The sequence below is a fragment of the Homarus americanus genome, unplaced genomic scaffold, assembly GCF_018991925.1.
Source record: "Homarus americanus isolate GMGI-L3 unplaced genomic scaffold, GMGI_Hamer_2.0 scaffold48354, whole genome shotgun sequence".
NCBI lineage: Eukaryota > Metazoa > Arthropoda > Malacostraca > Decapoda > Nephropidae > Homarus > Homarus americanus.
Window position 1 is genome coordinate 2,057,478 of NW_024723833.1, and position 13,189 is coordinate 2,070,666.

At 41.8% G+C, this 13,189-nt stretch overlaps 1 protein-coding gene across 2 annotated transcripts in view; it reads right to left on the bottom strand.

The window, feature by feature from the left end:
- Positions 1 to 13,189, bottom strand: part of LOC121863731 — a 36,548-nt gene that overhangs the window by 12,667 nt on the left and 10,692 nt on the right. Inside the window, exon 2 of one of the 2 annotated variants that reach the window (XM_042362480.1) lies at positions 8,150 to 8,258. In XM_042362480.1, the coding sequence (XP_042218414.1) occupies positions 8,150 to 8,201 (52 nt within the window). In that variant the 5' untranslated portion in view covers positions 8,202 to 8,258. The remainder of the gene's footprint in view (positions 1 to 8,149; positions 8,259 to 13,189) is intronic. The other variant, XM_042362482.1, reaches the window with a different exon arrangement.

Below are 13,189 nucleotides of genomic sequence, written 5' to 3' on the forward strand. Positions count from 1 at the left end.
TTCGGGTGTTTATGGGACAATGGAGTGAAGTTCGCGGTTCATGGTGAAAAGCAGATTATTCTTGTTAATACACAAGTGCCACTGGTGTAGTACCTCACACACCTCACCTAACGAGGATACTATAATATTTACAATACTTATACTGTACTTTTCTTTAGAAGGGTAAGGGGTGATTTAGTAGAAGTTTATAAGTATTTCAAAGGGCAAATGTACACATATCTGGAGGTAGCGGATGGTCGCCCCACTAGACTATACTGCCTCTACTTATAGAAGTTTTCAGTACAGAAAACCGACAGAACTACCGTGTGTTCTTTGGTGTAAGAGTTGTGCAGTGTTGGAATAACCTGCCAGAGAATGTTGTGACGGCACCGAGTGTGAGCTCCTTGACCAACGCTGAAACCTGTTGGGGTACATTCAAGACTCCGGATACACCCAGTACTTGACAACAGTGAGTGACGGAGAACTGACTGACCCAATACAATACTTTGTGAATACCTATCAGTCAAGAGTTGTCTTTGTGTAGGTGTGTCGGTATGTGTTTTGTTCCGGGTGATCTCCCAAACTATATAACATACTGATGTCATTAACCTCAACAAAAAGACTTGACATTGTTGAAATGACAAACAGAATGGCACGGGGAGGGGTGAGAGGCACTGGGGGGAGACGACAGAAACACCGTTACCATCCAGAGGACGTCACCTGCGCCCGTTAAATCAACATATAAAAACAATATATACCTCTGAGGAGAACTTGCATTACTCATTTGGGTATGGGGGGGGCTTCCGTGCTGAATAAAATCGTCTGACGTTAGCCAAACTGTTAAAAGTGTCGTCCCGTAGTAAGGGGGTTATAGGATGTCTTATTGATAACACAGAAAGGCGCAGGGATAATGGGAGAGGCGCGGTGGGTAGTGTACTCGTAGGTCGTGGCCCCTAGTGCTCCCGTTAGTGACCAAGGAAAATGGCCGCCTTGGATAGTTGTGTCTTGGGGGAAGAGGAGCGTGGTGTGAGGAAAGACGACCTACTGGCCACTCTGTTAAGGCAGCTGGGGCAGTTGAGGAGTGAGCTTGACACTCTAAAGGGGGAAAATAAAGCCCTCAGGACTGAACTCCTTCAGGTAGGTGTCCTGCCTAGCAGGACACCTGCGAAGGAGGAGCAGGCGTGGAGAGTGGTTGTCTCCAAGGGGACTAGGGTCAGACTCAGGAAAGCTGACCAGGGTGTGGAGTGTAGTAACCCCTACCAGGTGCTGGACGAAGCTGGCGAGGAAGAGAAGAGGCAGGACGGTATGGAGCAAGGAGAGGAAAGGGCAGTTGTACAAACCCTGCCCACAGGTAAGGTCGTGGTAGTTGGGGACAGCCAGGTGAGGTTTTTAGATAGGACTTTTTGTGTAAGAGATAGGAAACGTAGGACTAGGGTGTGTTTTCCTGGGACTGGGATAGGGCATGTAGCTGAGAGGATAGATAGGGTTTTGTCAGGGTTGGGTACCAAGCCAGTAGTGTGTCTTAGTGTGGGAGGTAACGACATAGGAAAGGTTAGGAGTGAGGAACTTTTCAAGAGGTATAGGGAGGCGCTGGGGAAGATTAGAGAGAGGGGAGGGATCCCGATAATATGTGGTGTCTTGCCTAGAAGAGGGGTTGGTCGTGAATGGCTGTCCAGGGCAATTGCTATAAATTGACGACTGGAAAAACATTGTGCAAACAATAGTTGGGCACTCATTGATAACTGGCAACGATTCTATGGCAATGACTACCTGTACAGTCGTGACGGAGTACACTTGTCTCGTGCGGGGATAAAGACGTCTGCATCCCTGAAGCGTGAAATTGTTACTCCAAAGGGGGGGTTTCGCCAGTAGAGAGAGGTCTGGGTAAGTGGGAGTCAAAAAACAAGCTGGTCCTGGGAAGTAAAATTGGTTACTCAGGACAAGGGGTAAAACAGGACCAGGGAAGGGTAGGTTTAAATGTATACTATACAAACAGTAGGAGCGTTCGAAATAAAATAGACTTGCTGAGAGCGGTTGTATGTACCGAGAATGTAGACGTCATAGCAATCACCGAAACTTGGATGAATCTGGCGAGCAAAATTTTTTTATCAGAGTACCACATAGAAGGGTACAACCTTTTTCACAAGGACAGGGAAGGTAGGAAGGGGGGAGGGGTCGCACTCTTCGTCAAGGATACATTAAAATGTTGTATTAATAATTCAATAAAGGGTGAAATAGGAACCGAGTCTGTATGGGTAGAAATCACGGAAGGAAGAGAAAAACTAATTATGGGAGTGATTTACAGGCCCCCAAGTCTTGGGAAAGAAGCAGCTCAGCCCATATGGCAGGAAATGAGTAGGGCAGCAAAATATAACAACCTGTGCATTATGGGGGATTTCAACTTCAGAAATATTGACTGGGACAACATTGTAGGTGACTATGAATCTGAAGACTTCCTAGATGCAGTACAGGACAATTTTTTGAAACAACTAATTACAGAACCTACTAGAGGTGACAATATATTAGACCTAGTATTAACAAATAAAGAAAATATTATCAGAGATATCACAGTAGGGGAAGAACTAGGTAACAGTGATCACAGAGAAATCAGGTTCACCCTAAATTGGGAAACGAAAAGCAATGACAATATGGTCAGAGTCCCAAACTTTCGGTTGGCGGATTATCAGGGGTTAAGAAGGTACCTAGGTGAGGTCACCTGGGAACAGTCACCAGTCAGTCACCAGTAGGAAGGGGTGAGGTCATAGATGACACAACAATTGATTATGACCATAATATACTGTATTCACTAGTATACTACATAAAGCACAAGAACAGAATATACCATACAGAAAAATTAGGTCAAATAAGAATGAGCCAAGGTGGATGACCAGAAAACTTAAACATGACATCGGAATAAAGAAAGGAATATATAAGAAATTAAAGGGAGTGGAGGAGCAGCTCAGAGACTATGAAATCAAAATAGCAAGAGAATCCAAGGCGAATCCCAAGGGATTTTTCCAGGTATATAGAACAAAGGTCAAGGACAAAGTTGGGCCTTTAAAGTCAGGGAGGGGAGAAGTGATAAATGGCAGTGAAGAAATAAGCAAAGCATTGAACAGCTACTTATCAGTTTTTACAGGAAATTCACTATGAAATTCCAGAGGTGGAACTGATATTTAAGGGAAAGGGAGAAGAGAAATTAAATATTATCACTATCAGAAAAGAGGATGGTCTTAAGAAAATAAATAAACTAAAGAAGACAAAATCCCCAGGGCCTGATGAAATTTTCCCTCAAGTCTTGAAAGAGTGTAGGGAACAGATTAGCGGACCTCTAGTAAACATATTTACAAAATCATTAGACACCGGAGTTGTAACAGACTTTTGGAAACAGGCAAATGTAGTACCCATATTCAAAAAGGGAGACAGAGCATCAGTGTCAAATTACCAGCCGATCAGTTTGACGTCAGTAGTGGGGAAATTTCTTGAATCAATGATAGCAGATAACATCCGATCACATTTAGAGAAAAGCAAATTAATCTACGACTCTCAACATGGGTTTACAAAGGGAAAATCTTGTCTAACAAATCTGCTGACATTTTTTAGGAAAGTCTTCGAGGTAGTAGATAATGACGAAAATTACGATGTTATTTACTTAGACTTTAGCAAAGCATTTGACAGAGTGCCGCATCAGAGGCTTCTGAGAAAAATTAAGGCTCATGGTATCGAGGGGAAAGTTTTAAATTGGATAAAATCATGTCTCACCGATAGAACGCAGAGGGTCAGCGTAGATGGTGTTAAATCGGAGTGGGGTCGTGTAACCAGTGGGGTTCCCCAGGGCTCAGTACTAGGCCCACTCTTGTTCATAATGTACATAAACGATCTAGATACTGGGATCAGCAGTGACATAAGCAAGTTTGCGGATGACACCAAAATAGGGCGGCAGATTAATTCAGGGCAGGATGCATATGCATTATAGGAGGATCTAAATAAACTGCAGGGGTGGTCTGAAAAATGGCAAATGAAATTCAACACCAGCAAGTGCAGCGTACTTAATATTGGAAGAACAAATACTGTCAATGTATACAGCCTTAACAACATCAAACTAGAGAAGTCGACTTGTGAAAGAGACCTAGGGGTACTTGTAAGCCTGGACCTACAACCTAGAAAACAGTGCGTTAATGTTCGAAATAAGGCAAACAGAGTATTGGGTTTTATATCTAGAAGTGTAAGTAATAAGAGTGCAGAGGTCTTATTGCAACTATATCTTGCGCTAGTCAGGCTGCACCTCGATTATGCGGTTCAGTTCTGGTGGCCTTATTATAGAATGGATATCAATTCACTAGAGTCGGTGCAGCGAAGAATGACGAAAATGATTCCGGGACTTAGAAACCTTCCATATCAGGATAGTTAAAGAAACTAAAGTTGCATTCCTTAGAAAGACGAAGAGTGCGGGGAGATATGATAAAAGTATTCAAGTGGGTGATAGGACTCGGAACAACGGATTCAAGTTGGATAAGTTTAGGTTTAGGAGGGAGATAGGAAGGAACTGGTTTACAAATAGGGTGGTGGACGAGTGGAACAAGCTTAGCAACTTTGTAGTAAGTGCTGGAACGCTGGAAAGTTTCAAAGGGAGACTGGATAGATTCATGGATGATAGAGAGTGGTAGTAACTCTCGACAGGAGCTGCCATGTACATGCCAACCGGCCTATTGCAGACTCCTTATTTTCTTATGTTCTTACGTTCACCCAACCAGTTATCGCTGCTCTGCCCGTTCGTCAACATCACCACCGTCATCCTCACACACGAAGGCCCATGTCTCTTGCTCAATTAAGGTTTAATTACAATCACTGCACCGATGAAAACACCTTTTTAATCAACAATGGCATCGATAGTTTGAGGCTACATTGGACGCGACCTTAGCCAAAAATAACTTTAACTTTAAAAGGACTCGAATCTACTATAGGAGTATACGTTCAGTCGGAATAGCGCCATTAAGAGAACTCAAATCTACATCCCAAGATTAGACATATATTGTTTCTCACTTTTGATATATATTTTTTTATTTTATATTTATTTGTGGTTCTTTATTATTATTATTATTATTATTATTATTATTATTATTATTATTATTATTATTATTATTATTATTATTATTATTATTATTATTATTATTATTATTATTATATTTTCTCCCCCAGGCCCCGATGTGAGTCAGTGACCTGTGCCTGGGTGGGCTAATCCCCGTATAAAAAAAGGCACGTCTGGTTTGTAAGGCTTGTGATCCTTCCCGCTACTGAGGGATCATAAACTATATCTCATCCCACCAGCTGATTATCTCACTCAGCTGATGATCTCTGCCCGGGATTTAGATAAAGGTTCATCGTTTTAGTGCAGTTTGGACCACGGATTATGTTTTTTATTGTTATTTATAAAGTGATGAGGAAGAAAGAAAGAGTTCAGTCCACACGTCTTCGAGAATTCACAGACCCGAAGCTTGAGAGTGAGCTAGTAGAGTTCAATGAGGGAGATGAACACAGGGGTTTTGATATTTTACCCTTTCGCTGCGTTTCCCACACTTGCCATTTTATTCTGGCCACCGCCAGGCGATTTTATTCAGCTTAGGGTAACCTCCCGCAACCAAAGGGTTAAGAAAAGGGTTAGAGAAGAGAGGGGGTAGTTTTGGTTGTGTATGTGCTTGAGGAGTCAGTCCAGATTCAACCTTGCAGCCTGGCAGCAAGTCCACGCCGTCGCCGTGCTGTGGGTGTGATCAAGGAGGACAACGCGGGGTGAAGGCGACCCAGCAACAATATTTCGAGTTTCTGTTTTTGTTCAGTGTTGATGGCGGCTTTTGTTGGTGTCTGAATGGTCGTGTGGATGAGGTTTCTATGTTTCTGTTCTCTGATTAGTGGAAGCTTACCTGTCGCTATTCTCTGCTTGGTTGAAGTTTCCCTGTAATTAAATTCACTGATTGGTTGAAGCTTGCCTGTCATTATTCTTTGATTGGTTGAAGCTTGCCTGTCATTATTTTTTGATTGGTTGGGATTTCCATGCCCTCATTCTGTCTATAAAATAAATCATTGGTCTTTTATAGTGAATTCATCAAGGATGTTATCATAGATAAGTGTTATCTTGGGCGTGATATATTGTGGTGTGGTAGAGTGATTCTCAGCCACGTGCACAGCGCGACTCAAGTACCAAGATACTGCACAGTCGAGGCGCCGCTCTAGGGGATGTTGCTTCACAGTGTTATGCATTATGGTCCATTTTATTTTGGTTTATTCCGTATTTTATGTAAACTTCAACTGGGCTACAGAATTGAGATACAGGAACTGAATTTAGTATCGGTTTGTAGTCGGTAGTGGTATGTTTTCCTGCCCGCCTTGGAAATACCACGATGGTGACTGATTTCCAGCGATACCAGGGGAAGGCAAGGAGGTGGTGACGTCAGCTGCCCATCCCCAGTGCACTGAGGCAGATGGTGACACAGTACATAAGGTTGTACTAAATTGTTTGGTCCATCTGTCAGAGGATCACTACTTACGACGGCATTCTTGAAGGTCACTTTTTTATGTTGGGTATAATAGTTAAGTGGTTTATTGTTATATGTAGGAGTAAGGAATAGTATTAGTCTCTTAGTAGGTCACTGGACTGTGATCTACTGACTAACCTCAGTCCAGGAAGGAGAGACACGTTTATATGTGTAACCCAACTGGCGGAGTCACTCTCCCTCACCCTGCAGTCGTTAAGTTGTTGAGTTGTATGAAACTTATCGTTATTAGTTCTTCTAACGGCTACAGAGCCATTGTTAGTTATTTTCACTAGTGAAAAACTTGTGGAATTAAATATAAACTAAAATAATGTGAGTATTGTAGGTAGGAAACACTGCAGGAACGTGATGTGGAAGAAGAATGAACAATTATGAACAGACCGAGAAAAATCACCAGACCTTTGTTGACATCACGTTCAGGCTTACCAGTACAGTAGTTGACTTCAGTACGAGGCACGAGTCTGTCTTTTGAAATAATAATCCGTCAAGAATTTAATAAAGGTGGGAAGGAAGGATGGATGTAGGTGTGTGGAAATATTCTCTAGCCATGAAGCTCGACCTCAGGAGCAGTAGTGGGTGATGAAGAACACACTACAGAGGTCTTTGACAGGTCTTGATCCTGCACTATATTCACGTTAACTCGAACAATGAGAACGAAACAAGTCGCTTTATGTTATGATGGCGCCATAAACTCACCGTCGTATTCATGTTTATTTTCCTTAGTGTCATCAGGATATTATTGTTTTTATTTTACACATTATAGGAACATTCATAATAACATGCATCAGGCATCTACTCTACATAATAAGACATTGTTTATTGTTTTCGCTGAACATATAATTTATCCTAGAAGGTTATTTCGGGACAAGGTAAAAAAATAGGACCTGTGGTTTCGTTTTGACCCAATCTAATATAATCTGAACTGACGTGACAAGCTAATATGACCTAACGATAAGCTAATCTAATAGAACCGAATCTAACCTAACCTAACTATAACCCAACCTAACCGTGGCTAACCTAACATAATTTGATCTAACCTTACCTGACCTAACCTAAATCCAACCTAACTTGACCTAACCTAACTTAACTTGTCGTAACCTTACCTGACCTAACCTAACTTAACTTGACGTAACGTAACCTAACCTAGCCTAGCCTAACCTAACCTAACCTAACCGTGGCTAACCTAACATAATTTGATCTAACCTTACCTGACCTAACCTAAATCCAACCTAACTTAACTTGTCGTAACCTTACCTGACCTAACCTAACTTAACTTGTCGTAACCTTGCCTGACCTAACCTAACTTAACTTGACGTAACCTAGCCTAGCCTAGCCTAGCCTAACCTAACCTAACCTGAGCTAACCTAACCTAATTTTATCTAACCTTCACTGACCTAACCTAAATCCAACCTAACTTAACTTGTCGTAACCTTACCTGACCTAACCTAACTTAACTTGCCGTAACCTTACCTGACCTAACCTAACTTAACTTGACGTAACGTAACCTAACTTAACCTAGCCTAACCTAAACTGAGCTAACCTAACCTAAAAGACCTTATCCAGATAATACAGTAGGTGGTGCCGAAATGAGTGAACACCGTAACAGAACACGAGGACCTCACCTGACTTGGGTTGGTGGTGGACGTAATCGTCACCCTCACGTCTGTATGGCATGGTCGTGGCGACGCTCAACTGCTCCTATTGCGGTGGCACTGGTGATAAGGCGTCCTACTGTAGTAATAACACAACTTTGAATCAACTTTCACTTATTTTCTACCCTTCTCTCCCTCACTCTTGCACTTTCTCTCCGTTTCACAATATAAACATCCGGAAAACTCGTGATGGAGTCAGGGCTCTACTTTAGTTGTGTAATCTGGTGAGAAGCAACAACAGGGTCCGCAGTACACAGTGGTAAAGGCGCTACTGCTCAACACCACACTCACCAGCAGCAGTTGTTGGTATATACTGTACACGGAACATACTGATTACCACCCGATAACAGTACTCACATGGCAGCGGATCCATGAATGTTAAAACTTTGTTTTTGCCTGATATCAGAATCTTATCAGACTTACTCATCAATATTCTATGTCTTTTATTCGCATAATACTAACGAATACCAATGGTCTTATACATGAAGATTTTCAAGTTACCATCATCAGTTGCCCGCGAGGGACGGTGGAGCCCCCTATGAGTACAGCTGAACACTTCAAGTCCTGACGTTATCACTCTCCAACCAATTATCTAATGACTCGTTGCACACCAATCAGATGATCAGTTGCAAACCATGTTGTCCGTATATTAAGAGCACGTTGCTTTTAAAAGGAAACTGTTGTTAATTAAACCAGAAGTTGTAATAACGTGAGGTTTGAAAGAATGTTTGTAACCATTATGATAATTATTTGTTATTTTATGTAAGTAATATGGTAAAATGATTTAGAAATACACGAACAATACCGGATAAGTATTGCAGGTGACGTTCTGCTCCCATTAATTGGTTGCTTCCTCCCCCCGTCGCTGTGTACTGTCGCCCAATCTACGCAGTACTGTGTGGCTGTTGGCAGCTGGAGGGCGGGTCGTTTTGAAGCTGCCTTTTTCACACTTGTACTGAATTTTGGAAGTCTAACTTCTTCTTTTTTTTTCAGCCAATATCTGTTCGTTTTAAAATGTAGCTAAGTCTTCCACCATTTGAAAAAAAAAAAACAGACAGTTCCACTCTTTTTCACTTTCCCTTACAAGGTCTGGCCTCGATGACATCTTAATGTCTGGAGTGTTTTCTGTATAACCCCGACGAAGCTTCATAATATTTTTCGTCACAGTTGTACATCTTTATATACTTGATATTTTCTAACACAACGTACAGCTAATTGAAAATGTCCACTGAAGAGAACGTTTGTAGTCGCCCAGTTTATATCTGCTGACGTTTTTTAGGAAAGTCTTTGAGGTAGTAGATAATGACGAAAATTACGATGTTATTTACTTAGACTTTAGCAAAGCATTTGACAGAGTACCGCATCAGAGGCTTCTGAGAAAAGTTAAGGCTCATGGTATCGAGGGGAAAGTTTTAAATTGGATAAAATCATGGCTCACAGATAGAACGCAGAGGGTCAGCGTAGAAGGTGTTACATCTGAGTGGGGCTGTGTAACCAGTGGGGTTCCCCAGGGGTCAGTACTAGGCCCACTCTTGTTCATAATCTACATAAACGATCTAGATACTGGGATCAGCAGTGACATAAGCAAGTTTGCGGATGACACCAAAATAGGGCGGCAGATTAATTCAGGGCAGAATGCAAATGCACTACAGGAGGATTTAAATGAACTGCAGGAGTGGTCTGAAAAATGGCAAATGAAATTCAACACCAGCAAGTGCAGCGTACTTAATATTGGAAAAACAAATACTGTCAATGTATACAGCCTTAACAACATCAACCTAGAGAAGTCGACTTGTGAAAGAGACTTAGGGGTACTTGTAAGCCCGGATCTACGGCCTAAAAAACAGTGCGTTAATGTTCGAAATAAGGCAAACAGAGTATTAGGTTTTATATCTAGAAGTGTAAGTAATAAGAGTGCAGAGGTCTTATTGTAACTATATCTTGCGCTAGTCAGGCCGCACCTCGATTATGCGGCTCAGTTCTGGTGTCCTTATTATAGAATGGATATCAATTCACTGGAGTCGGTGCAGCGAAGAATGACTAAAATGATTCCGGGACTTAGAAACCTACCATATCAAGATAGGTTAAAGAAACTAAACTTGCATTCCCTAGAAAGACGAAGAATGCGGGGAGATATGATAGAAGTATTTAAGTGGGTAAAAGGAATCAATAAAAGGGATATAGATAAAGTTCTTATAATATCCGAGCAGGAAAGGACTCGTTGCAACGGATTTAAGTTGGATAAGTTTAGGTTTAGGAGGGAGATTGGAAGGAACTGGTTCACAATTAGGGTGGTGGACGAGTGGAACAAACTTATCAACTTTGTATTAAGTGCTGGAACGCTGGAAAGTTTCAAAAGGAGGCTAGATAGATTCATGGATGATAGAGAGTGGTAGTAACTCTCGACAGGAGCTGCCATGCACAGGCCAACCGGCCTATTGCAGACTCCATATTTTTCTTATGTTCTTATGTTCTTATATAGGAGATTGTCTTGAGTGTTGTGTATACTGTAAGCACCTCAATGGTCACTAAGTCAAATGTACAGTACATAATTATCAGTAATTAGTTGATGGCCACTACACTAGAGGCCACAGTCCCAAGTACAAGAAGTTACTAACACACAACTCTGCCACAGTCAACGTCCTTAGAATATAAGTTGTGAACTTGTGAAATTATCTACGTAGTGATTGTCGACCAAGGACCCAGTGTGAGTTGTTTCATTAACCAGGCGACCACCAGCATTTAGCACACGTTGTGGTATATTCAGGAGCCAGTGTGCATAACCTGCACCTTACCGAGTGTAGGTGTGAGGTGAGATGATTAATTCCTCCTGGGACCTTAGGCCTAGGTAATGATACCAACCAAACTTTTTCCCCTTTTAATTCTCACAAATGTTTAAAAAAACTCAGATGTTGCTACTGCTGCCTTTCATATTTCTGTAAACATTAAACCATTACAGGTGTTCGACATCTTTATCAATGCTGTCTCGTGTTACCCCGAGTCGAGTTTTTACACAGCAGGTTCCACCACCAGACTTAAGGCGGCGGCACACTGGGCACTTTCCTCCCGGCCGTTTTTGCTGGCCGCTTGATTGATTGATACGTTTATTGAGATACAAAAAACATTAATACATCTCAAAGGGTTATGAAGTGACATAAGTCATCCCCACCCCAGTCCAGGATTGTCCCTCTCAGGACTCACATAAATCCCTAATATTTCATATAATCAGTTATAGTACATAGTTATATTCTAGTGCTGGCTGCTGGCAGCAAGATTTCGGCTGTTGCGAGAAATGAACAACTGTTTGGCGGCGAGCTTTGCTGGCTGGGTTAGTGCTATAATGAGCTTCATATTAAGTGTTGAAATTTTAAGTAAAAATTGAAGTTAATCGTAAAACAATAACAAGTTAAAATATAACACAAAAAACGGTGAAATAATTCTATTGATGTGTCACTTTAAAACTTCTTCAGTATTATTAAATCATTATTCAGGGTCCTCTTTGACCAGCCAGCCACCGCCACTTTTAAAGAAACTTCACGACGCACCCATTGTCTTTTAGCTTTTGCAGACGCCTCACTTGCTTCAGCAATTGAAGAACTATAGCATTATCCTGCAAGGCCTCAACTGTAGTAACTGGATCCATGGCGAACCCGTCGAGACGCTTTGTTGTTGTTTTCGTTGCGTTGGGCAGACGTGCCAACAAAACATCCCAGTGTGACGCAAAACGTCTCTTTGTTTTGCTGGCCGGACCGTGTTTGCCCAACATGTTGGGAGAAGAGCCCAGTGTGCCGCCGCCTTTACAGAACACCCAGATGTTTCGTCCTCCTCACAAGAAGTTAAGCGATGATATTATCATGCATAGATATAAGAACAAGATACAGATGGTAATGTTACGACCCGCCTCCTTTCACAGCTTACCTAGCTTCCATGACTGGTTACCAGCGGCTAGGGTTGTATGTACAGAGCAGTAGATATCTCACAAGAGTTGTCGAATTATCACTGGCTGTCCCGCTAGTCTCCGATAATTCCCCGACGATCGGTATCAGTGTACAGACAAACAACAGGCCGGTAGATTTCCACCGGGTTACGGAAACACTTTTGTGCACTGTAGTCTTTAATAAACAGTAATTCTTCACAACACTGTAACAGGGTAATGGCTTCACAGCTTGACTCCGCACTTGGAATATATAGTTATCACACTACCAGTGTACAACTCCTTAGTCTTCTCACTTTATATTAATCACAACAATTCCACAATACTTGCACAACAATTAAACATAAGAACATAAGAAAATAAGGAGTCTGCAATAGGCCGGTTGGCCTGTGCATGGCAGCTCCTGTCGAGAGTTACTACCACTCTCTATCATCCATGAATCTATCTAGCCTCCTTTTAAAACTTTCCAGCGTTCCAGCACTTACTACAAAGTTGCTAAGCTTGTTCCACTCGTACACCACCCTAATTGTGAACCAGTTCCTTCCTATCTCCCTCCTAAACCTAAACTTATCCAACTTGAATCCGTTGCTCCGAGTCCAATCCTGCTCGGATATTATAAGAACTTTATCTATATCCCCTTTATTGATTCCTTTCACCCATTTAAATACTTCTATCATATCTCCCCGCACTCTTCATCTTTGTAGGGAATGCAAGTTTAGCTTCTTTAACCTATCTTGATATGGTAGGTTTCTAAGTCCTGGAGTAATTTTCGTGATTCTTCGCTGCACCGACTCCAGTGAATTGATATCCATTCTATAATAAAGGCACCAGAACTGAACCGCATAATCGAGGTGTGGCCTGACTAGCGCAAGATATAGTTGCAATAAGACCTCTTCACTCTTATTACTTACACTTCTAGATATAAAACCTAATACTCTGTTTGCCTTATTTCGAACATTAACGCACTGTTTTCTAGGCCGTAGGTCCGGGCTTACAGGTACCCCTAAGTCTCTTTCACAAGTCGACTTCTCTAGGTTGATGTTGTTAAGGCTGTATACATTGACAGTATTTGTTTT